The sequence below is a fragment of the Hipposideros armiger genome, unplaced genomic scaffold, assembly GCF_001890085.2.
Source record: "Hipposideros armiger isolate ML-2016 unplaced genomic scaffold, ASM189008v1 scaffold_238, whole genome shotgun sequence".
NCBI classification, from domain to species: domain Eukaryota; kingdom Metazoa; phylum Chordata; class Mammalia; order Chiroptera; family Hipposideridae; genus Hipposideros; species Hipposideros armiger.
This window is the reverse complement of record NW_017731588.1, coordinates 1794337-1817511: the sequence shown is the minus strand read 5'-3', so window position 1 is coordinate 1817511 and position 23175 is coordinate 1794337. Positions and strand designations below refer to the sequence as shown.

Genomic DNA, 23175 nt, shown 5'->3' with positions numbered 1-23175 from the left:
GAGGGCAGTGTCACTGGCCCTCATATGTGGGATCCGAACCGGGGCCCTCTGGCGTCCCAAGCCAGCTCCTAACCATCGTGCCACTCGGCCGGCCCGACAGTCTGTCTTTTGAATGAATTGTTTAACCCGTTCACATTTAATGTTATTATTGACAAAGCTGGATTTACTTCTGCCTTTTTTACTTTTATTCCCTATATAGCTCATGTGTTTTTTTATTCCTTTATCTATACTTTAATGCTTTCTTCTGCATTAAGTGATATCTGGGCTCTCTCATGTCATTTCTGTTGCCTGCTTTCTCCTCTGTATGGGTAATAATTTCCTGTTTCGTTGCATATCTCACAATTTTTATTAAAAACTAGACATTTTGTACACTTGAAACCTATGTAATTTTACTATCCATTGTCACCCCAATACATTTTAATTAAAAAAAACTAGACATTTTAGGTAAATACTGTAGCAACTCTGGATACTGAGTCCCCTTCTTCCCTTCCGGGCTTGCTGCTGTTTTCTTGGTCATTTGTTTAGTGACCTGGCTAGCCTATTTCAGTCAAGTCTATTTCTCCAAGGACTGGTGAGGCCTTGGTGTTGTGCCTCAGAGAGAGCAGCCTTGGGCATGTGCCCCAAATCCCTGATGAGTGTTTTAGCAGGACTCTCTCTGACTGGTTCTTTTTCTGATCTTTCTGTTAAGCTTTCTGCCTCATGTGGTATGAAACTCAGCTGTCAGGCTCCCCCAGTTGCTGGCTGAATGCTCTACTGCTTTTGACAATGCCTTGAAGCATTCATTGCTCCAAAGTCTGATTCAATTAAATCAAGCAGGGGTAGTTTTTGAGACTGTGGGTGTTTTTTTTAACCTCAGAAGAGCTCTCTTCTTATCTGTCTCTTTCCCTGGTTCTCTCTGGTGAACTAGCTAGCATATAGTTTGGCTTTTTGTTCTCAATTAAAAAGAGCTAGGCGCCTTCTTTTATTTGCTTACTACCAACCTCTACATTGTTTTTTAAAATGCCCTTAGGCTCAAACTTCCCCACATTCTGTTCTTACCTATTAACTCTCCGCCACCCCTCCCAAATCTTGGTGCTACCATATGGGAGCTGGTAGCTTCTAGTCTTCTCAGCTTGCCTCTCCCTGTGTGGAACCTCTGTCCTACTGAGCTGGGTCAAGGGTGAAAAGGACCACAGAATTCTTGACCTGTCTGTCCTGGGCTGGGACTGGGGTGGAGCTTCCATATTATAAGTGTATAATGTAGGTGGTAGAGGAAAGGAATCCCTGACATTATGCTAGAAATAAGTCAGACAAAGATATATACTATATGATATCATTTGTATGTAAAATATAAAAAACCCAAACCCAGAGAAACAGACAGTAGACTGGTGGTTACCAGGGATTGGGGAAGTGAGAAGATTATTGGTCAAAAGGTACAATCTTCTAGTTATAAGATTAACAAGTTCTGGGGATCCAATGTACATTATGGTGATTATAGCTAATGATGTATCATATACTTAGTGAATACTCCTAAGAGAGTAAACCTTAAATGTTCTCACTACAAAAAATGGTAATTATGTGATGAGACAGAGGTATTGGCTAATGCTGTGGTGGGAATTATTTTGCAATATATAAATGTATCAAATCAACACACTGTACATATTAAACTTACAATGTTATATGTCAATTATATCTCAAAAAAGTTGGGGGAGGAGGAGGAGGAAAAAAGGAGCCCTTGACCTCGTAGCCATACTGAATCAAGTATTTAGCCTCTTCAACTTGGAGCTGGAGGGGATTATAAAGCTGGCAGCCTGCTCCTCCCAGTTAAACACCAAATACTTTTTTGGGAGCCAAGGCAGTCCTGTCTTTTTGGCCACACCTGCCCAGAATGGAACTTCCATGAATCATTATTTCTACTGTCATAAACTCTCACTGTTCTGAGTTTTAGATTTAAAAAAAAATTTTTTTTATTCGGGAAGAGTGTATTTTTCCAGGACCCATCAGCTCCAAGTCAAGTGGTTGTTTCAATCTAGTTGTGGAGGACGCAACTCAATGGCCCATGTAGGGATTGAACCAGCAACCTTGGTGCTATGAACACTGTGCTCTAACCAACTGAGCTAACCAGCCGCCCCTTTAGTAGATTTTCTTAAAGAAATATTTCATTTACTGTGTACTCTCAGAACAATTTCCAGACGTTACATGGAAGGTTATTGTGGTTTTTACAAGTTTTGTTTATAGTTTCACTGGGGAAGCAGGCACACTGCCATCCCCAAAACAGAATTCCTCCCTTCACTTTTACCTGCATGATTATAGAGAGAATTCCTGGGTTTGTACCATCTGGACAGAGTCAAATGCTTCAGGGTTGAGTGAGTGACCCAAGATGGGCCATAGTCCCTCACCAGGTAGCTGGAGCTGAGTCCAGGAACCTACACTTTTACTAGGCAGCCTCCTCGTCAGAAAAGAGTAAAGGAGATTAAAGAATGAAGAGACCGAGCAAGAACACTCTGGGTTCCTAAGAATGCTGTGGTTATTAGCTTCAGACAAGTCCCTCCGCTAGTGCAACAAAGCTATTCTCCCTGCAATCAAGTTCACTTTAAAGGAGCTCAAAGAGGTTATCACTAGCTATTCAAAAGAACCTTAACAATTATCATCTAGGACTGCCCTGAGGAAAATTCTACTTTGAGAAAGTTTCCATTTATCCTTCTTGGAAAAGAGGTCAAGAATGGCTCCAGGAACCCACGGGAAAGCCCCACCTCTCAGAAGATGCACCCCAAGTACCTTGACTGTGTTCTGATTCCTCATTAGCCACTCGCATCAGGGCATCTAGCACCAAAGCGTTGTCTAGCCATGTGTACCACTCCTCCAACTCCTGAAGGAAGCTGGCTGTGCCCGTGGATTCTGACACCTTTCGAGTTGCCAGCTTGCAAAGCCGCTCGACAAAGCCAGGGATGCTGAGAAGGGCCGCTGCCGAGGAGAGAAAAAAGGGAATTTTCAAGAGACCAGCTCTAAAGCCCTCAACAAATACCCTGCTCCTCACCTGCGTGACAAGAATGATTTTTAACCTGACAGCAGCTATTCAGTTACAGCTTCCCTTTCAAATGAAATGCCATGCAAAGGTAAATTAGTAATAAAGCTATAGAACCAAGATCAATTTTAGCAGGTGTAGGGTAACAGGCTTTCTTATGTCTACTGGTGCAAATATAAATTGGAATAACATTTATGCCTTAAACCTGTGTGTCTTTAAGCCAAGCGGTCCATTTCTGGGAATTTACCATAAGAAAATAACCAATTATATATACAAAAACAGCTGTAAAAAGATGTTCATTGGTGTGGTTTCTATAATAAAAAGGTGGCGATAACTACATGTTCATAAATAGCATATTAATAAAATATGATGCATCCATATAATGAAACACAACAGACACTAAAAACGATGACACATACATGTTTACGCAGTGACTCCAAAAGATGTTTAAATTTACTTGTTAGAGAAAAACATAAATTATTAAACAGTATTATTGGCTTAAGCCTATTTTCTTTAAAAATTTAAAACTTTGCTTCTTTAAAATATGCACATAATATACATACAGAATGGAAAGATATGTACCCAGGTATTTCCTGTGGCTGTTTCTTTGTAGGAGACGATATAAATGCTTCTTTTAAAACTACTAATCTATAGTTTGATTTTCCTGTAACAAACAAGTATTAGCAGGAAGAAAAAAGACAAGCCTGTTTTTTGGGAGGGGTGTAAATTTAGAAACTGAATAATTGCCAACTCCTATAACCCAACTCCTGTTTCTACTAATCCCATTTTACTCACAATAATGAGTAAGATGGAAACTCTGATCAGCACAAGAGAACACAATAAACTTTGAAGGCAGAGAAATCCGGGTTCAAATCTTGACTCCATCATTTAACCTTTAAAATAATGTACATATTTACATGTGTGTACATTAAATCTTCCTGGGGGAATAGAAAACAGCAGTGGTTGCTAAAGATAAAGAGAATTAGGCCAATGGGAACAGAGGGAAACTTCAATGAACACCTTTTTGAATTCGTAGATTTTATTTTTAATCATGTAAATATATTATCTAATCAAAAATAAATGCCTAAATATTTCATAATATAAAGATATCACTATAAATTTGGGAGGGAATAATATGGTATTCGATCTGTTTTATTTTGTTATCTTTTCTACTATTTATTTTCAATTACAGTTGACATTCAATATTATTTTATATTCATTTCAGCATAGTGGCTAGACATTTATATAATTTACAAAGTGATCCCCACTCCGATTAGCCTAGTACCCACCTGGCACTATCCACAGTTATTACAGTATTATTGCATATATTCCCTGTGCTGTACTTTACATTGCCGTGACTACTGCGTAACTACCGATTTGTATTTCTTAATCCCTTTACCTTTTCCACCCAGCCCCTCAACTCCCCTCCCATGGAGTTATGTTTAAAAAGAGTCATTATCTTGTAAAAACACTGAAATATATACAGGTGAAATTTTATGATGTCTGGGATTTGCTTCAAAATAATCCAAAGTAAGGTAGGAGGGAAGAGAATGGGGGTAGAGCCAAAGACAGGCCATCAGCTGACAATTGTTGAAGCTAGGTGATGGGTAAATGAGGATTGTTATACAGTTGTATGTGTTACATATACCCATATATCTCTACTTTTATATGTTTCCCATAATGAAAACTTGTAACGTAAAATACAAAAGAATACTACATTAAAGAAAACTCTTTAAAAATAAAATAAAGGAAAATAAAATAATTAGTTAGGAGGATTACATAAAGTCATATAAATTCAGTACCAGCACAGAGCTAGGCAAATAATCTTAGCCCTCTTTCCATCCTCTATACATTAGTGAGTGACTATGTTTGACCTCATTAAAAAAAAGTGAATTAAAACTACAAATTAACTTTTCCTTGAAAAGTTAAACACAGAATTATATGACCCAGCAATTCCACTCCTAAGTATATACCCAAAAGAAATGAAAACAAGTGTTCAAATACATGTACACACATGTTCACAACACCACTATTCACAATAGCCAAACGGTGGAAACAACCGAAATGTCTACCAATAAATGAACGGATGAACAAATGTGGTATATACATACAATGAATATTATTCAGCCATAAAAAGGAATAAAATACTGACATGCTATAGCATAAACCTAAAAAACATGCTAAGTGAAAGAAGCATGATACATGATACACAAGGGTCACATATTGTATGGTTCCATTTATATGAAATATCCAGAATAGGTAATCCACAGACAGAAAGCAGGTGATTGTCAGGAGTTGGGGAAAATGGGGAATAACTGCCTAATGCATATGGGGTTTCTTTTTGGAGTGATGAAGCTGTTTTGGGACTAGACAGAGGTGGTGGTTGTACACATTGTAAATATAAATGCCACTGAAAATGTTCACTTTAAATGGTTAATTTTGTTAAGTGACTTTCACCTCAATAAAAAAAAATACATTGAGATAGCTTTTTTGGTTTTAGTCTTTTTTGAGATAACAATTTTTACCTATCAATTTGACAAATACCAAGAAGTTAAAAAAAGCCCTGTACTGGGAAGGATATACAGAGTGGGAAGATGAACCAGTAATTTCTTAGGAAGTATAATTTGTCAACATCTATCAAAGTTTAAAAGGCAAATATCCCACACATCATACTCTATACACAAGGTTATTTGCAGGAACAAAGACTTGAAACAAACCAAATTTCCATCACTAGATAAACTGTGATATGCCCATATATGGGAATACTATATAGTTATAAAAAGGAATCAGATAATTCCATATGTACTGGAATGGAATGCTTTGTAAAGTGAAGTTCAAAGCCAGGGGCAGAATGGAGCTATTTTACAAATAGGGAGGAGCCAATCTCTCTTCCCCTCCTCCACCCCCATGATGGGGCATGTACAAGAGTCTCTCTGGACGGACACCTGAGAAAATGGTTAACAGGTTACCGTGGGGAGGGGAACAAACTTTCTACTGTACACCTGCTATTCCTTTTATAACTTATGAATTATTTTTAAAATCTTAGATACATATTATCTTTTCCAAAAAACATAAATAAAAGAGATTGGCTTCTACATGAAAAACTTCACAAAGCTGGATTTTTACTCTCATACCTCTTTTCCTCCAGGGTAAAGAGCTCCAGTTTCTCTAACCGTTCCTCACAAGACCGTTCCTAAGACCCAGTCTTCACACCCTGCACACTTAACACAGCCCTTCACATGTGACCTGCCAGGATTCAGGGTTCTGAGACTCTGACTCCCACCCCAGAAATTCCTCAGCTTTTGTGCATCACTCATCTCTCGAAAAGCTGATGAAAGGGATGGACTCTCCCCCCACCAAAAACAAAACAAAACACTGGCTCAATTATACTCACCAACTTATACACAGTCTCAGGGGACTGGCACCCCAGCATCGTAGAGTCTTTGTAATTCTCCCAGCCTTATTAGTAGCTCTCACACACTGTTGGTTAATGTTAAACTGGCTGACAACTAAAGCACCCGCTACTTCTAAGAATTTCTGCAAAACCAGACCTCTTCTCGCCTCTTATTTATTAAAACATCACTTTTTCTCAAATATTCCTATAAATTTTCCTCTCGCAGTTTAGGCCCTGCTTTCCAGCTCTCTGAGATGATCAGAATTCCATCCTAGCTCATGTATTACGTAAATCAGCCCCACTCAGCTCAGTGTCACCTATAAACTGGTAATTTATCTGGCCTGTGGCTTCATCTCTAAAATCTTGAATGATTTCCCATCCCAGGTGGAGTCATTTTTTCAAGTTTGAATCAATAAAAGGGACTAGTAGTCTGAGAATCCCAAAATGTTAGGGCTCTAACATTTTTATTATCCGAGCTACAGGAAGATAAGATAAATCATTATTTCGCTGGGCAAGAAAACTAGCTCACAGTTACAATATATTTACAACAAAACAAACACATTTTGGCAACATCTTACACACTTCCATTTTCCAAACTGTTATGGACTGAATTGTGTCCGCTTGTCTCCACTCCACCCCCCACTCTGCACTCACATGTTGAAAGCCCTAATCTACAATATGACTGTCTTTGCAGACAGGGCCTTTAGGAAGGTCCTAAGAGCGGGGCCCTAATCCAACAGGACCAGTGTCATTACATAAGAGGAAGCGACACCAGAGGTTTCTCTTTTCGTACATGCACAGAAGAAAGGCCACATGAAGACACAGCGAGAAGGTGGCTGTCTAGAAGCCAGGAAGAGAGACCTCACCAAAACCAACACTCATGGCACCTTGATCTTGGACCTCTAGCCTCCAGAACTGAGAAAATTTCTGTTATTTAAGCCACCCAGTTTGTGGCATCTTGTTATGGCAGCCAGAGCTGACTATTACACACACCTCTATTTAAAAGTATTTGTTACTGGAATTCAATTAAAGAATGACAACAATGAAGACTATGATCTTTCTCATCTACTCATGATTTAATTATGTTCACCTTCCCAGGGTATCTGACTGGAAAAAAAAAAGTGTGTGAATGGAGCAGCAGAGAGATAGGAATTATGGTCAGAATCGGGAAGGGCTACACACTGTACAACATCATGTGCTAAAATACAATATTTCATAAAGCTTTATCCCAAAAGCTGCAACCAGATAGCACATGTAGATTATCACATGGGTTAGCCACACAGGTACGAAAGCGAACATAGGTATTTCATTAAGACTTTCCTTTTTTAATCCCCCAAATCAAAGAAAACTGGGCTTGGGGTTAAAACTCAATTAATTAAGAGACCAACTGACTAAGAATGCTTCATTCCCCAAGGATGATGGGTAATGCTGGTTTTATAAGTCAGCTTACAAATAGATATATGAAGGTAATCGATACTAACAGGATAAAAATAATCTGCCAGAACAGATTCCTTATGGGCAACTAAAGATGACAGTTACTTAGTGCCTCAGCACACAGAGGCACTAATCTTTATGACCCTCAGTTTCCTAAGCTGTGCAATGGGATACTCCTCTCTGTTTGACAGGGCTGCTTTGGAGGATTACATAAAATCACTTCTAGGTGAAGCAGTTAGCTCCATGTTTGCACATAGCAGGAGATTAACAAATGTGAGTGTATATGTATGTGTAGATTTAAATCAGCTTTGAGGTATCATCTAGTTATGATAAAATTCACGTTAAGAATGTATATTTTGTGATTTACTAACCTGAGTACTCCTCAAAAGTCATAAGAAAAGAGGAAGGGGTGGGGGTGGGGTGGGGTGGAAAGCCTACACAGACCAAGGAAGGCCTTGGATCTATGGACTAAGGAGAGAAAAACAGCCTGAAGGGAGAACCACTAACCTGGGGTTCGTCAAGTCCACATACTTGTTTTTACGTGTGACTAAAATGTGTAAAATTATATTCTAGTAACCTACAAGTACAGTTATGACCATCTGGTGTTCATAACTAAACTAGAACATTAGCAGAGTTAATGGGGCACTCGTATTCAGTATTTAGAAGGCAGGCCGCTGGGTAGCTCTTAGCAGTTCTGCAGAGCTCAGCCTGAGAAAACACATACTCAGTCAACTGGACTTTAGAAACAGCACTGTTTTCAGAACATTATCAGAACTGCCGTAGGATGATCATACTTTTCCTACTGCTGTTTTTTTGTTGTTTTTTTTTTAGCTGAGCCATCCTGCTATCTGCTGGCAGCTCAGCAGCAGCTCAACTCGGGCCAGGAATCGAACCACTGTTGCTCAGAGCTCGCACTCTTGAGTGAGCTCTTAACCAACTGAGCCATTCAGCCGGCCCTCCTACTGCTGTTTTTTAATGATAAATGTTTATTATTTCATCTTGGTTATCTGGTTAACCCTAGGTACACAGTGGTATGTTTTGTTTTTGCATCGACAGTATTTCTAGCCTGTTAATGTTCAAGAACTAGCTTGTAAGACACATAAATGCTTTAGTTCAAATATGAATTATCTATACTCTTGTGACAAAAACAGACATATGCCCCATTTCCCTAAAATCTGCTCAGACTAGGATATTTTATCTATTGAACAGTTCTTTTGCTACCAAAAAGCAATAGGTGGGGTAGATGGGTTATAATAGTATTTTTAAAATTTAAATAATATACCCACGTGGTTCTAAAATCAAACAATATATAAAATAATATACCAAGAAGTCCCACTTCTGCTGCTGCTGTCATCCATCCAGTTACCAGCCATCCATACATAACAGGTGGCCACTTTACGTTTCTTCTGTATACTTTGTTTCTTTATGCGTACTGTATATGAGTAAATACATTTGGTCTTATTCCCCCATCCCTGCCTTAATATAAAAAGTTATATTATACACACAGTTCTGCATTTTCCTTTTTACCATTAATACACTTTGGAGATTTTTCTGTATCTATCAGTACATAGAGATTTTGCTCATTCTTTTTTCTTAAAAGCTATAAAATTTTCCATTATAAAAATATTCTATAGGGCAACCAGTCAGCTCAGTTGGTTAGAGCGCAGGCTCATAACACCAAGGTTGCCAGTTCGATTCCCACATGGGCCAAGGAGCTGCGCCCTCCACAACTAGATTGAAATAACTACTTGACTTGGAGCTGATGGGTCCTGGAAAAACACACTGTTCCCCAATAAAATTTCTAAAAAAAAATTCTATAAATTAAGCAGTCTGTTGAACAGTTCGCTAGTTTCTTCTAGTCTTTAATTACAATGTTGCAATGAATAACCTTGTGTTTGTGTTTTCTCTCCCTCTCTCTCTCTCTAATACAGCTGTTCTCAACCTGTGGGTCGCGACCCCTTTGGGGGTAGAATGACCCTTTCACAGGGGTCGCCTAAGACCATCGAAAACACATATTTTTGATGGCCTTAGGAACTGAGACACTGCTCCTCTATCCGTCTCCATGCTTCAAGACAAAATTTCATTTCTTTGTAATTAGAAATAAATATTTCACAATATATGATTACATATTGTTTTTGTGATTAATTGCTATGCTTTAATTATGTTCAATTTGTAACAATGAAAATACATCCTGCATATCAGATATTTACAATTCATAACAGTAGCAAAATTACAGTTATAGAGTAGCAACGAAAATAATTTTATGGTTAGGGGTCACCACAACATGAGCAACTGTATTAAAGGGTCGCGGCATTAGGACGGTTGAGACGCACTGCTCTTATATATATATATATATATATATATATAAAGGCCCAGAGAAGTTAGTGGATCAAAAGGTATAGGTATTTATAACTCTGATAAACAATGATTAACTTTTTAGAGATTCTGGATCCATTCAAAAACTTGATGAAGTCTATGGACTTGGCCCCCCAAAATAATGAACAAATACACACAAATTTTATATACTTTAGGTGGACCCTAGGAACCCTCACATGGATTAATCTTTAGAGATACTGAAAGAGCTAGATGTGTTAGGAAGAGGTCTAAGATCTACAATCTTAAAATTCTGAGAGTTTAGAGACTTTACCTTGGTTGATTTCAGCTGCAGAAGGCCCCAAGCTCAAGCTCTTCTTCTGCTGAGCATTTTTGGCAAGAAGTGTGTGCTTGTCATCATTCCCTGTATCCATCTCTGAAATGGTGACAGCTAGAATCCGGCAGAAATTAGCAAGCTGCTGCTGATCGAAATTGGATACTAAGGAACTCAGGTTGGGGACTTCATCTAGTCGGATCATTTCCTACAGAAGACAAAACAATCCCCGTGCTCAGTTCATTCGAGATTGGATGTGCTCCTCTTTTGCACTGCCCTAAGAATGGGGATTGGTAGCTAGACCACTTAGGTTCAAATCCCAGCTCCACAATTTGCAGCTGTGCAACCTTAGGTAAATTATTGTAGAACCTCTCTGAGTTTCTGTTTGCTCATGTGTCAAATGGGACTAACCTACCTCATGGGACTGGTCTGAGGATTAAACCCTACCTTTGCACATGTGGCTCCTTTTGCCTATTTAAAAAAAAATACCTAACACTCAAGTCTTATCAATCATAAACTGCCATTCCTGCTACAGATGTTTTCTTTTTAAGAAATAAAGTATTTCAAATACAGCTAAAGGCCCCTGTTTTTTCCCACTCGATTGCACTCACTTTTCTCTCTCAGAGGTAATCATTATTTTGAACTTTGTGTTTATTATTCCCGCACATTTTTATACTTATATTTTCATAAAAATACATGGTATTGTTCTGTGTGCACAGTGTGAATGGTATCATATACCACCTTACTTTTCAGTCAACAGTGAGGCTTAACTACACTAATATAAGTAGTTCATTCATTTTTCATTGTTTTACTTCACAATTCTCATTTATATATACATATATGTTCAGGTGAACTATAATTTTTCACGATTAAACAATGTGGCAATGAAAATTCTTGTGTCTCCTTCTGCATATGCACATGTAACCAATTATCTAGAGTAAGTGATAAGCATTCTTGCCTTTTTATTGACTTTAACTGAAATATTTCCAAAGTTTAACATTAAGTTTAATGTTTGCTATGTTTTAATAGATATCCTATATGAAGTTAAGGGATTTTCCTTCTTTTCCTAGCTTTTATTATGAGTACTGAATTTTATGAAATGCTTTTTGTTATTTGGTTATAATATTCTCTGTGACAGAGAAATACCCAATCCAATATAAGTAAATTAGTGGGAGGAAAGGTAGCAAATATTATCTGAGGAATATAAGGATATTTCAAAATGAGAAAAGTTCATGTAACACACATTTGCAGATTTTAAGGAAGAAAAAAAATTGTTTTCTTTTTTAATTAAAAATCTGCATATAAGTAGACCTGCACAGTTCAAACCCTCATTGTTCAAGGGTCAGCTGTATTTTAATTTTTATTTAATTATGATACATACAATATATGTTATGAAGCACAACAAAGTGAAGAGCTGTGTGTGCTTTTACTATCACATTCTGTGCCTCTCTGCCAGAGGTAACTACTACCCTCAATTTTATTACTACATTGCCTTCAAGAAATGTTTTATCTTATGTATTTGAGTTTGCTTATTTTTGAGCTTTATAAAAATGACCATATATACAGTCTATATATAGTGTATAATACTATATGCAGTCTTCTGTAACTGACTTCAAGCAGTAATTTCTGATTCAGCTATGGTGTACCCTACAGCAACAGTTCGTTCATTTCCACCACTTTATAATACAGGCATACTTCATTTTACTGCACTGCACAGATACCAATTTTAAACAAACTGAAGGCAAGACCAGCAAAAAGATGACAACTCGGCTTTACTGTGCTGGTCTGGAAGAGAACTGCAATGTCTCCGAGGTATGCCTGTATTCCACCGTGTGAAAACATTTATCCATTCTCCTGTTGATGGATTGTAGCCTTGGTTTCAGTTTTTTCCTCAGTGTTTCTTGATGCACATGTGCAGTTTTTCTGGGGTGGTGGCTTCCAAGCCATTCTGACAATACCCAAGAAAAGAAATAAAATTTCCTTAACAACCCATAAACATACATCTGTGAGTGTATAAATGTGTATAAATATAAAACAAAAACTTCTTAAAACAATACTCTTACATGATTCACTTCAATCTTTTCTATTTAGCTGGCAGATCCACTGAACTGATTCCACAATGTCATGGCTTCAATTTCGTGTTTTAATTTGTAAAAATGACTGTTGTGGGATACAGCTTCCCCCAGAGTGCGCCAGGGCACAGGTTACACGCGACCTGAGCCACAATAACTGATGCTATGGCTCTCAGGGCAGTGCACAGCTAGGTGATGGGTCACAGAGTATGTGTATGTTCAACCAGACAACGAAAGAAAGGGAAACACACTCTGCTGATGTAAAAAAGTGTCATCGGTACAGAAGTGTTGCCAATGATATACCCTCTCACCAAATTTGCTGTCTCTCTCATTGTGATCTTGATGGGCATTTCCCCGATTATCAATAAAGTTAAGCGTCCTCTCTTATATTCAGGGACCATTTGTTTCTCTTCTGCGAAATACTTGTTCAAATCATTTCCCATTTTTGTACCGGGCTATTTATTTGTTTTTTTCTTGCCAATTTGTAAGAATTCTTGATAAATTCTGAATACCAACCCTTTAGTTGCATGGGTTACAAATACCTTTTCGCGGTTTGTGGCCTTCTTTATGTGGGTTCCTACCCCGTCCCAAACTGCACCAAGGTACCCATCGTGCCTAGCAAAACTCATCACCATTTTTGGTAACACAGCAGCAAATCTGAGCTCCTATGTTGACACTGCCAGGGAGTCTGGAGTTTCCGCCATGGACGCTCTCTCTCACACACTGGCTGGAGCACATAAGCACTGGGAAACTAACAAAGCCTTTTTATCAAAGGGCACAAAGGGTCTGTCTGGGACCTGCACACATTTCCAACGTGTTCCAACAATGGGCCGCTTATACATCTTCTGCCTGGACGATACAAACAGGGCCTGGGGAAGTGCAGCAGCAGGACAGGAATTAAAGCTGGGTCACCACAATGCACGTGGGTCCCCTTCTCCCACCAAGAGCAGCTCTAGGAGGCTGCTCCTGCCTTCCCAGTAGGTAAGAGAAAGAAATCTGCCAAACCTGCAACCGACATGGAGGTGTGGTACAAGGAATGGGGAAGCTCTAGCTCCCAACAAGCATTACATCAAAAATCTAATATAGGGATTCTCTAACAGAGGTCTACAGATGGGTTTTTTGGGGTGAGTTCTCAATGATAAATTTTTAATTTAGTGTTTCCATTTCAATCATAGTTTTTTTTTTCTTTTTTGTTTTTTTTTTTAAAACATATTCTGGAATATTTGAATGTCCATCTTATCAACCAAGTGGCAAGACTTCAGTGCTCATATTTCTGTCTCCTGTGTTGGTGTCAATTAACTTTAACTGTTGACTAATGGGAAAAAATTGAGGTGAACTTAATAAGTGAAAGTCAAACATCACCACCAAGGGAAATATATCCTAATGAATGAAGCTTTCACAGCAGTTCAAATATAGAAAAGTAGTAGGAGAATGAAGTCATTACACAGCAAAGAGCAATACAGGTATGCTAAAAAGATCCTGCATTATGATAATTAGTGAGTGAGGGGCAATTTGATTTCAGCAAAATAACATTGGCCATCACATTAAATTCATGAAGTCAATCTGAACTTGAGTTTTGTAATTAGTTTGATTTCAATTTGTATATTTGTTTAGCTTTTTTAGCCATCTAAGACCCATTAGTATAATGAGTATAGCCTAGTTTATACCTGACTATATTTAAGTAACACACACAAAAAACTGAACATTAGGAGTACGGAAGGATTTTTGTTTTTAAAAGTACATTAATTCACGTTTCAGAATCTAATCGTCTGAGCACCCTCCCCCATCTGGTTACCTACCTGCCAGAGCACATAGCTCACCTTTTTAACACCCAAAATATCTTCAATGAGGGTTGCTGTTTGTAAGAATGTCTTCTTACTCGTCATCAGTGTAAACAGGAAGATCACAAAGTCATTCTTTTCTGCCAAACGCTTTGTAACTCCTTCCGTCTATCACAAGGGAAGAGAAAAGGCAGAATAGGTTATAAATACAAAATAAAATTATCAAGAGCAAGATATCCCTTCCAGACACTGGAAACACAATCCCCCGTTACATCAGGAATTTTTGTCTGAGGCCTTAAATCCCTAAAACTATATACAAAACATTGTGTGCAAATGCATTTTTCTGGGGAGGAGATTTTCATGATAAACATCATCGTTTCTAGGCCTAGTATCTGCCTATATCTAAATCAGGAGCTACAAACTAGCATATAGGAGGCCCAGAAGTACTTACAAAATTTTGAATTTAAATGTCTTTAAGGCAGGACACGCTTACTCCAGGTTAGTCACAATTTGCACAAAACAGGCAACTTCAAACATTTCCCGTTTTCTGCCCAATCCCTAGAGGTACTGGTATTTGCAACTCTAAAAGCCATACACGATGGAGTCAATTATATCATATAGTGTTTTTTGGGGTTTTTTTTATAAGGACAATTTCTTACTGGTCTTAGCTGCAAAAATAATTGCGCATTTCCTGAACAATTAGATTATTTTTATCTTATTGATCTGTCTGTGCCTATTTGTGTCACTAACTATATGTGGCTATTAAGCACTTGAAATGTGACTAGTTTAAATTAAGATATGCTCTGAGCGTGTAAAAAAACACACACACACAAACTAGATTTTTAAATTGTGTTAATTATTTTAAAGTTGGATATATTATCCTTCTTTTTTTCTTTAATTTTATTTTTTTTATATTAGTTTCAGGTATACAAAAACAACATAATGATTAGACATTTACACCCCTCACAAAGTGATAACCCCACCAAGTCTATCCCTCTGACATCGTATATTGCTGTTACAATACCACTGACTGTATTCCCTATGCTGTACTTTACATACCTTGACTACATTATATATACATACATATGTATTTAATTATAGTCGACAATCAATATTATTCTACTTCAGCTTCAGGTGTACAGCGCAGTGGTTAGGCATTTATATAATCTATGAAATGATCCCCCCGATAAGTCCAGTACCCACCTGGCACCCTATATGATCTTTACAACATTACTGATTATATTCCCCATACTGTATTTCACATCCCCATGACTACTCTGTGACAACCAATTTGTACTTTCTAATCCCTTCACCTTCTCCTTCATCCCCCAACCTCCCTCCCATCTAGCAACCATCAGTTTGTTCTCTGTATCTGTGAGTATTTCTGTTTTGTTTGCTCGTTTATTCTGTTCCTTAGATTCCACAAGTAAGTGAGATCATACGAAATTTGTCTTTCTCAGTCTGACTTATTTCACTTAGCATAATATGCTCTATGTCCATCCATGTTGTTGCAAATGGTAAGATTTCATTCTTTTTTACAGCAGAGTAAACACTCCATTGTATAAATGTACCAAAATTTCTTTACCCAATCATCTATTGATGGGCATTTTGGTTGTTTCCATATATTGTTTCCAGGCTATTGTGAATAGTGCTGCAATAAACATAGGGGTGCATATGTTTTTTTTAATGTGTTTTGGATTTCTTTGGATAAAAACCCAAGAGTGAAATTGCTGGGTCATAAGGTAGTTCTATTTTTAATGGGAAAAAAAAAACAAACAAAAAAACCCCACTAGATTTTGAAAGATCAGTACAAAAAACAACAAAAGAAATGTAAATATCTTTATATTTATTTTAAACTTCAAACTTATTAAAGTTAACTTCACCTATTCCTACTTTTTTCTTACTTAAAAAAAAAAAAAGTGGCTACAAGGACATTTAAAGTAATGTAAGTGGCCTGCAGTGTATTTCTGGTGCACAGCACTGTTATAGATGCTGAGCTGTGTAAGTGTTAAAACATGTTTCCCTATTTGTGTTGGTTGCTAAGCAAATTTGTGCCCCATCCATAATACAGATGATTTTATGGTCTACATTTTCCTATCAGCCCAATTCCTGGATGTGTCTTATATCCTCACCTTATTTTCTCCTTTTCATTCTTACCTCTTCTAAATTTATGATCTTGGTAAATTTTACCTACTCCGGTAAAATGCCTGAAAATCTTTTTTTGAATGAGGCAAGAAATGAAATTAAATTAAATGTTCCTTTGCATTTTCATAGCACACAAGTTTCACTTCTATGACAGCACTTGTTTCGTTCTGCCATGTATCATGATTCACTATTTATAGTTTACCACAGAAGTTCCCAACAGACAGATGCTATGTCTAATAACAACTAACATTTGTATATTGCTGTACAAAGTACTTTCACGTCTATCATCTCATTTAGTCCTCACAACAACGCTATGATGTTAGTGTGATTACTAACTGCACTCTACTGACAAAAAAAACTAAAGCTCAGGGAGGTGAACTAACCAGCACTAAGCCAAGAGCTAGAACTCAAAAACAAGTTCTAGTACTAAGTACTATGCTCTTTTCTTTCACCGAATTGCTTCCTTTAGTCACCATTCTTTCTCACTCAGGGGTCAACCTAGTTAAGTGTCATGCTCATATATGAATGGGGCTCTGGTTCTTGTTTTGTTTTCTAACAAGGAAAATGAAGGAATAAGCATAACAAGATTAACAGGCATCTTAAAGGTTGTAGATGCTATTCCAATGCTTGTATCCCTTTGACAAGGAATTGTTCAGTCTCTACAGGACACCTCCAGAGTTCAGTACCTGCTGAAGCAACCCTGGCTCTTAACAATTACAGTTAACCCTTAAACAACACAGGGGTTACGTGCATTTGAAGAGTCACATATAACTACAGTCAGCTCTCTGCATAGGATGATTCCTAACAAAGGATTGAAAATACAGCTGAAACTTGAATAACATGGGTTTGAACTGCACAGGTCTACTCATACACAGGTGGACCGGCACGGTTCAAACCTGTGTTGTTCAAGGGTCAACTATACTATGAAATTCTCTCTGCTGGTTCTGGTTCTCAGGCACATTCCCCCAATGTCTGCACATGGCTCTCCTGTCATATATACCACCCTTACTCGAATCTTCCTTTCTCAAGCATTGCAGATGTGGTGGAGAGATAAATGTGGCACCAAAGGCAGGGAGTACTTACACAGACACAGGTATTATACAGGATGCTCAAACAGTCCTTGGACATTTCATCACTTACTGAAAGTGAAGGGAATAACTGGTTATTTTTCTCATTGAAAAGATAGTGTAACAGTATTCAATTTTTTGAAAATAAGAACTGTTCCTCATAATCCCCTCCAAGATGATTCTTTTCCTGTTAGCATATCTCCTTCCAGTCCTTCCCAAAGATTTTCATGGTGCCCTCAGAACCTACAAACCAATCTGTAGAGTTTTTGCTTTGCTGTAGTAGCCATTTTCTTATTATGCTTCATAGTCTTTAATAATTTCAACCTGTAGTGGTATCATTATCTAAAATAAGCCATGTAGCTTGCTTAGATATATCAGGGGTTGTGTTTGTTTTAGGGCTTTTTTTTTTTTTTGCTATTTAAATAGGCTAAACATAAATAATATATATGTGTATACTGTATATGCATATGTATATATGTATAGCCTTTTTAGGCTTATGTTGAACTGGTTCCTTAAGACACATTTCCAAAAGCAGAACTACTAGAATCCAAAGTATAAACATCTTGATGGCTCATTATAAATTTCAACTGAACGTTCTACTAGCAGCAAACAACGATATCATTTTACCACAGACTCACCGAGTGTTTTGTTTTGTCATTTATGTTGGGGAAATGGTTTTTAATGCCTGACCTACAAAGTTCAATAAAGAACTAGCTACTTCTCTGCTAGCAGCAACAGGAGAGTAGCACAAAAAAACAAACTAAATTGTCATGATCCCAAACCAGAAGATAATAAAATGGGAGTATGAACCATGGACAAAGTATTTTGTTTGGCATTAGTTTCATTTTTAAAAAACTATTTCCATTTGTTCCTATGCTGCTGTTACAGCCTCTAAAAATGCTAGGTCTCCCTCTCAGATACCAATGGGCAGTCCTGTCAACCTAGTTGACCAGATGGGTTATTTGATATAATCTTGAGATAATGCAAGTATCCTGTACCCTTCATACTACCTTTCAACCTGCTGGGACTTTCTGGTTTATTTATTTTATAACTTCAAAGCAGGCTGGAATACCAGACTAGTATATTTCAGTATTTCGAGACCTTTCATTTTTGAAGGGAATTGGAATCCACTCATTCATCAAATATTTATTCAGCACCTGCTCTAGAACAGATATAGGATATACAGTGGTTAGGAAATAAAAAAGGCAAAGTCTCAGCCTTCATCGAACTTATAAATCTAGTGGGAGAAGAGATAATAAGTATACCACCAAGTAATTATAAGATGCTGCTTGATATGAGGGTTATGAGGGTAGATACAGAAAAAAAGAACCAATTTAAGTACAAAGCAAAGCTGAGACATCAGAGATGAATATGAATCCTCTTAACCACTACTATACATACAAAGGTCTCATATGTCATATTGATGTTAGGGAGAAATTTTTTTTATTAAAAAAATATATATATTTGTGGTATTTGTAGAAGGGCATTCATCAAATGTTAAGTGATCTCTGGCTTTTAATGCTAAGTAAAGTTCATTACTCTTTTTTTAAATTAAATTTTGAATACCTAAAAAGAATATCTGTAACGTGTAAGTTATCCAGAAGACTAATACTCATACACGCACTACCCAGCTTAAGAAATAATGAACTAACAAAACACTTTTACACTTTTTACTATATGCACTCTGGTAATGACTGAACTTTTTACAAAGAGCACATATCACCTTTATAACAACAAAAAATACTTTAAAAAAACAACAACACAGCTAGACCCAAGGACTATTAGAAAAGACAAAGATGCAATTCTTTTAGCCCAGTGGTTTTCACATTTTTTCTTTTAAAGCACCAGATCTGAACTTCTATCTAGTATAAAATGGATAAATACAGCTGCTTATTTTGGGGTGGAGAGAGTGTCCTGCAGCTGACTGTAAGGCATGTCCTCACTGTTAAGTGTTAAGAAAGAAGAGAAACTCCTGGAAACCACTGTATCAGCAGGTTTGGAAATGAGGAAGTGGCTTACAAGTATACTTACTTTTCAGTTTCTGTCCCCGGATGGAGATTGTAGGCCTCATAAGAATTTCTACAAGGAGCTATAAAAAAAAAATTTTTTTTAAATAAAATCTTCAAAATTAATTAAAAGCACAACTCATAAAATAATCTTTGCCATGACAACTCACAGCCCAAATATTTGTCACAGTATTACAAGACCCTCTTGTTCCCAACACAGACAGAAGGCAGTGAGGTTTAGCAGAATGAGCTCTATACTAAGAGTCAGGAAACCTGGGTTCTAGACCCAGTTCAGGCACCTATTCCCCATGTAAACTTGGATAAGTCAATGCCTTTCCCTGGCCTCAGTTTTCTCATTTAAAAAAAAAAAGCATATCAGATTAGGTAATCCTGGGATCCAATGTGGCTTTAAATTTTTAAAGCTGGAGCATATTATCACTACTATGATTCTTCTTTTGCTTAAATAACATTTGTGTTGTATTATAAATGTTAGTTTATAAGAAGGATCTCAAAAGATACACCATAAACTGTCAATACTGATTTCTACAAGGGTTATGGGTAATATGCATTCATTTTTCATTTTATATACTTTATGTACAATACATAAAATGTTGCTTAAACTGTTTACAATAAACATGCATTTAAAAACCCATTCTGTTGAGACAAAGAAAGACAAGTTACAATGATAAAAAGGTCAATCCATCTGGAAGATATAATAATTATAAACAAAGATGCAGTTAACAACAGAGCCTCAAAATAAATGAAGCAAAAGCTGACAGAATTGAAGGAAACAGACAATTCAAAAATAACAGTTGAACACTTCAATATCTCTCTTTCAATAATGGACAGCTAGGCAACAGCAGAGAAACAGAAGACTTGAGCGCTATAAAACCAACAAGATCTAACAGGGAGTTCAGCAAGAAAAATGCACCCAACTAAAGGTTAGTGAAGAGCAAACTGACCCATGCAAAAGCCCATATGTATGAACAGACAGATTCCTAGAAAAGTTAATCTAGCTCAAAGCAGGAGTGAAAAACCCCACAAAAGCAAGAGCAATTGATCTAAAGACGTCCTAAGATGGGATAGACACCTGCTATAGGAGGCCACGTTTTCACTAAAAATAGACATCAGGCGAGAGACCCGCATTATTCTTTCTCTTCCCATAAACACCATGGTTTCTATTAAGTAAATTCCTTGATGAACTATTCAGAAGTGAAGCAGGGTTGGGGGGGGGGTCCCTTGAGCTGACTAGTAGGTAAATGGTAAAGGGCAATTGCAACTTGCAACTGCTGAGGAGAGGGAATCTTAAGTGTACAGCTCCCGTTTTTACAAAGTGAACATCATTTCTGTATAATCACCACCCAAATCAAGATACAGAATAACCACAACACCCTGAAAGCCTCCCTCATGCTCCATCCCAGTGATGGGGTAAGGACAGATATCCAAGGGGGAAAAGTACGATCCCAGCCCTTTACTCATTATAGCAAAATAAATTTGGAAGGGTGCAAATATTTAAACATATATGATAAAAACTTTAAAATATTAGAATGAAACATGGACATAGTTTATAACCCAACAATGGAAAAAGCAAGAAACAAAGTCTGAAGACATAAAAGGAAAAGATTAATCAATCTGACAACCTAAAAAGTAAACCTTTCCACATTTAAAAGGACCATGAACAATGTCAAAATTCAATTCTCCAACTAGGAAAAAAAAATACAACACATATGACAAGGACCTTAAAAAAATTATGAGTACCTACAATTTGCTATGGCCTGAATGTTTGTGTCCTCCTGAAATTTTTATGTTAAATACTAATGTGATGGCATTAGGAGGTGGGGCCTCTGGGTGATTAGGTCATGAGGGCAGAGCCCTCATAAATGGGATTATACCCTTATGAAAGATGCTCCAGAGAGATGCCTAACCCCTTCCAATGTGAGGACACAGGAAAAGGCTGGAAGAGGGCCTTCACCAGACACCAAATCTAACAGTGCCACGATCTTGGACTTCCCAGCCTCCAGAACTGTGAGAAATACACTTCTGTTGTTTATAAGCTACCCAGTCTGTAACATTTTGTTACAGCATCCTGAAAGAACTAAGACAGAAAATCAAAAGAGAAAAGCTGGGCGGTGCGTCAGTTAAGAGCTGGCTTGGGACGCCAGCTCTGAGCAGCAGGGCCCTGGTTCGGATCCCACATGAGGGCCAGTGATACTGCCCTCTACAGCTAAGATGGTGAACAACTGCTCAACCTGGAGCTGGGCTGCCATGAGTTGCCGGTGATGGTGTAGGCTGCAGCCCCTACTGCAGTGGGCTGCCATAAGGTACCGTGTGTGGCTGGCAGCCAGCGTGAGCGGCCAGCAGCCGGTGTGAGCTGCCAAGAGCTGCCATGAGCTGTCCAGAGGCCGGTGACTGATCTGCCTCACCCAGGAAGAGCGCAATGATAACACCAACATGGGCCAGTGAAGCAACGTCCTCCACAACTAGACTGAAGAACAAAAGGACAGCAACTTGTCTGTTCCCCTTCCCCTGATTCCCCAGCACTGTTCCACTCCCCCAATTCCCCAATAAAATCTTAAAAAAAAAAAGAGAGAAAAGCCTAATAACCAAATAGAAAGGATGCAAAAGACACTAACAGACAATTGGCAGAAAAAGAAACAATTTATAAACACGTATAAAGATATTCAATCTCACTCACAGAAGAATGTAAATTTTACAAACTATGAAGAGAATACACAAGGAACTCTCAGAACACATAATAAAAAGACAACCCAATTTAAAAATGGAAAAAGGAGATCAACATTTTCCCAAGGAGATATATGAATGACCTATAAGCACATAAAAAGATGCTGAAAACCATTAGCTAATACAAATCAAAACCACAATGAGATACCACGTCATACCCACTAGGATGGCTATAATAAAAAACACAGATAATAACAAGTACTGATGGGGATGTGAAAAAACCGGAACCTCATACACTGCTGGTGGGCATGCTGCAGCTGCTTTGAAAAACAGTCTGGCAGTATTAAACATAACAGTTATCCTATGACCCATTAATCCCACTTCTAGGTATACACCCCAAATTAATGAAAATCTAGGTCCGCACAGAAATTTGTATGCAAATGTTAACAGCAGAATTATTCATAATAGCCAAAAGGTAGAAACAGCCTAAATGTCCATCAACTGAAGAATGGATATACAAAATGTGGTATTATTCAACCATAAAAAGGAAAGAAGTACTGATGCACGCTACAACATGGGTGAATCTTGAAAACATGCAGCTAAGTGAAAAAAGCCAGTAACAAATGACCACATATTATATGATTCCATTCATTAACTATCCACAAGAAAATATCTATAGAGACAAAAAGTAGATTAATAGTTGCTGATGATAGGGGTGGCGGCTGGAGGAGTAGGGGAGTAACAGCTAAAACATATAGTTTCTTTTTTTTCTTATTATTTTTTTTATTGGGGACTTGGGGGAAGGGAAACAGACAAGTTGCTGTCCTTTGTTCTTCAGTCTAGTTGTGGAGGACGTTGCTTCACTGGCCCAAGTTGGCACCCTCATTGCGCTCTTCCCGGGTGAGGCAGATCAGTCATCGGCCTCTGGACGGCTGTTCACAGT

At 37.7% G+C, this 23175-nt stretch overlaps 1 protein-coding gene across 1 annotated transcript in view; it reads right to left on the bottom strand.

Moving 5' to 3' along the window:
* TRPC4AP (transient receptor potential cation channel subfamily C member 4 associated protein) overlaps nucleotides 1–23175 on the bottom strand; it is a 72755-nt gene that overhangs the window by 31795 nt on the left and 17785 nt on the right. The window contains exons 4-8 of the mRNA XM_019655172.1: nucleotides 19576–19633; nucleotides 17561–17616; nucleotides 14372–14500; nucleotides 10480–10687; nucleotides 2758–2943 (exon numbers count right to left, since the gene is read on the bottom strand). Of these exons, the coding sequence (XP_019510717.1) occupies nucleotides 2758–2943; nucleotides 10480–10687; nucleotides 14372–14500; nucleotides 17561–17616; nucleotides 19576–19633 (637 nt within the window). The remainder of the gene's footprint in view (nucleotides 1–2757; nucleotides 2944–10479; nucleotides 10688–14371; nucleotides 14501–17560; nucleotides 17617–19575; nucleotides 19634–23175) is intronic.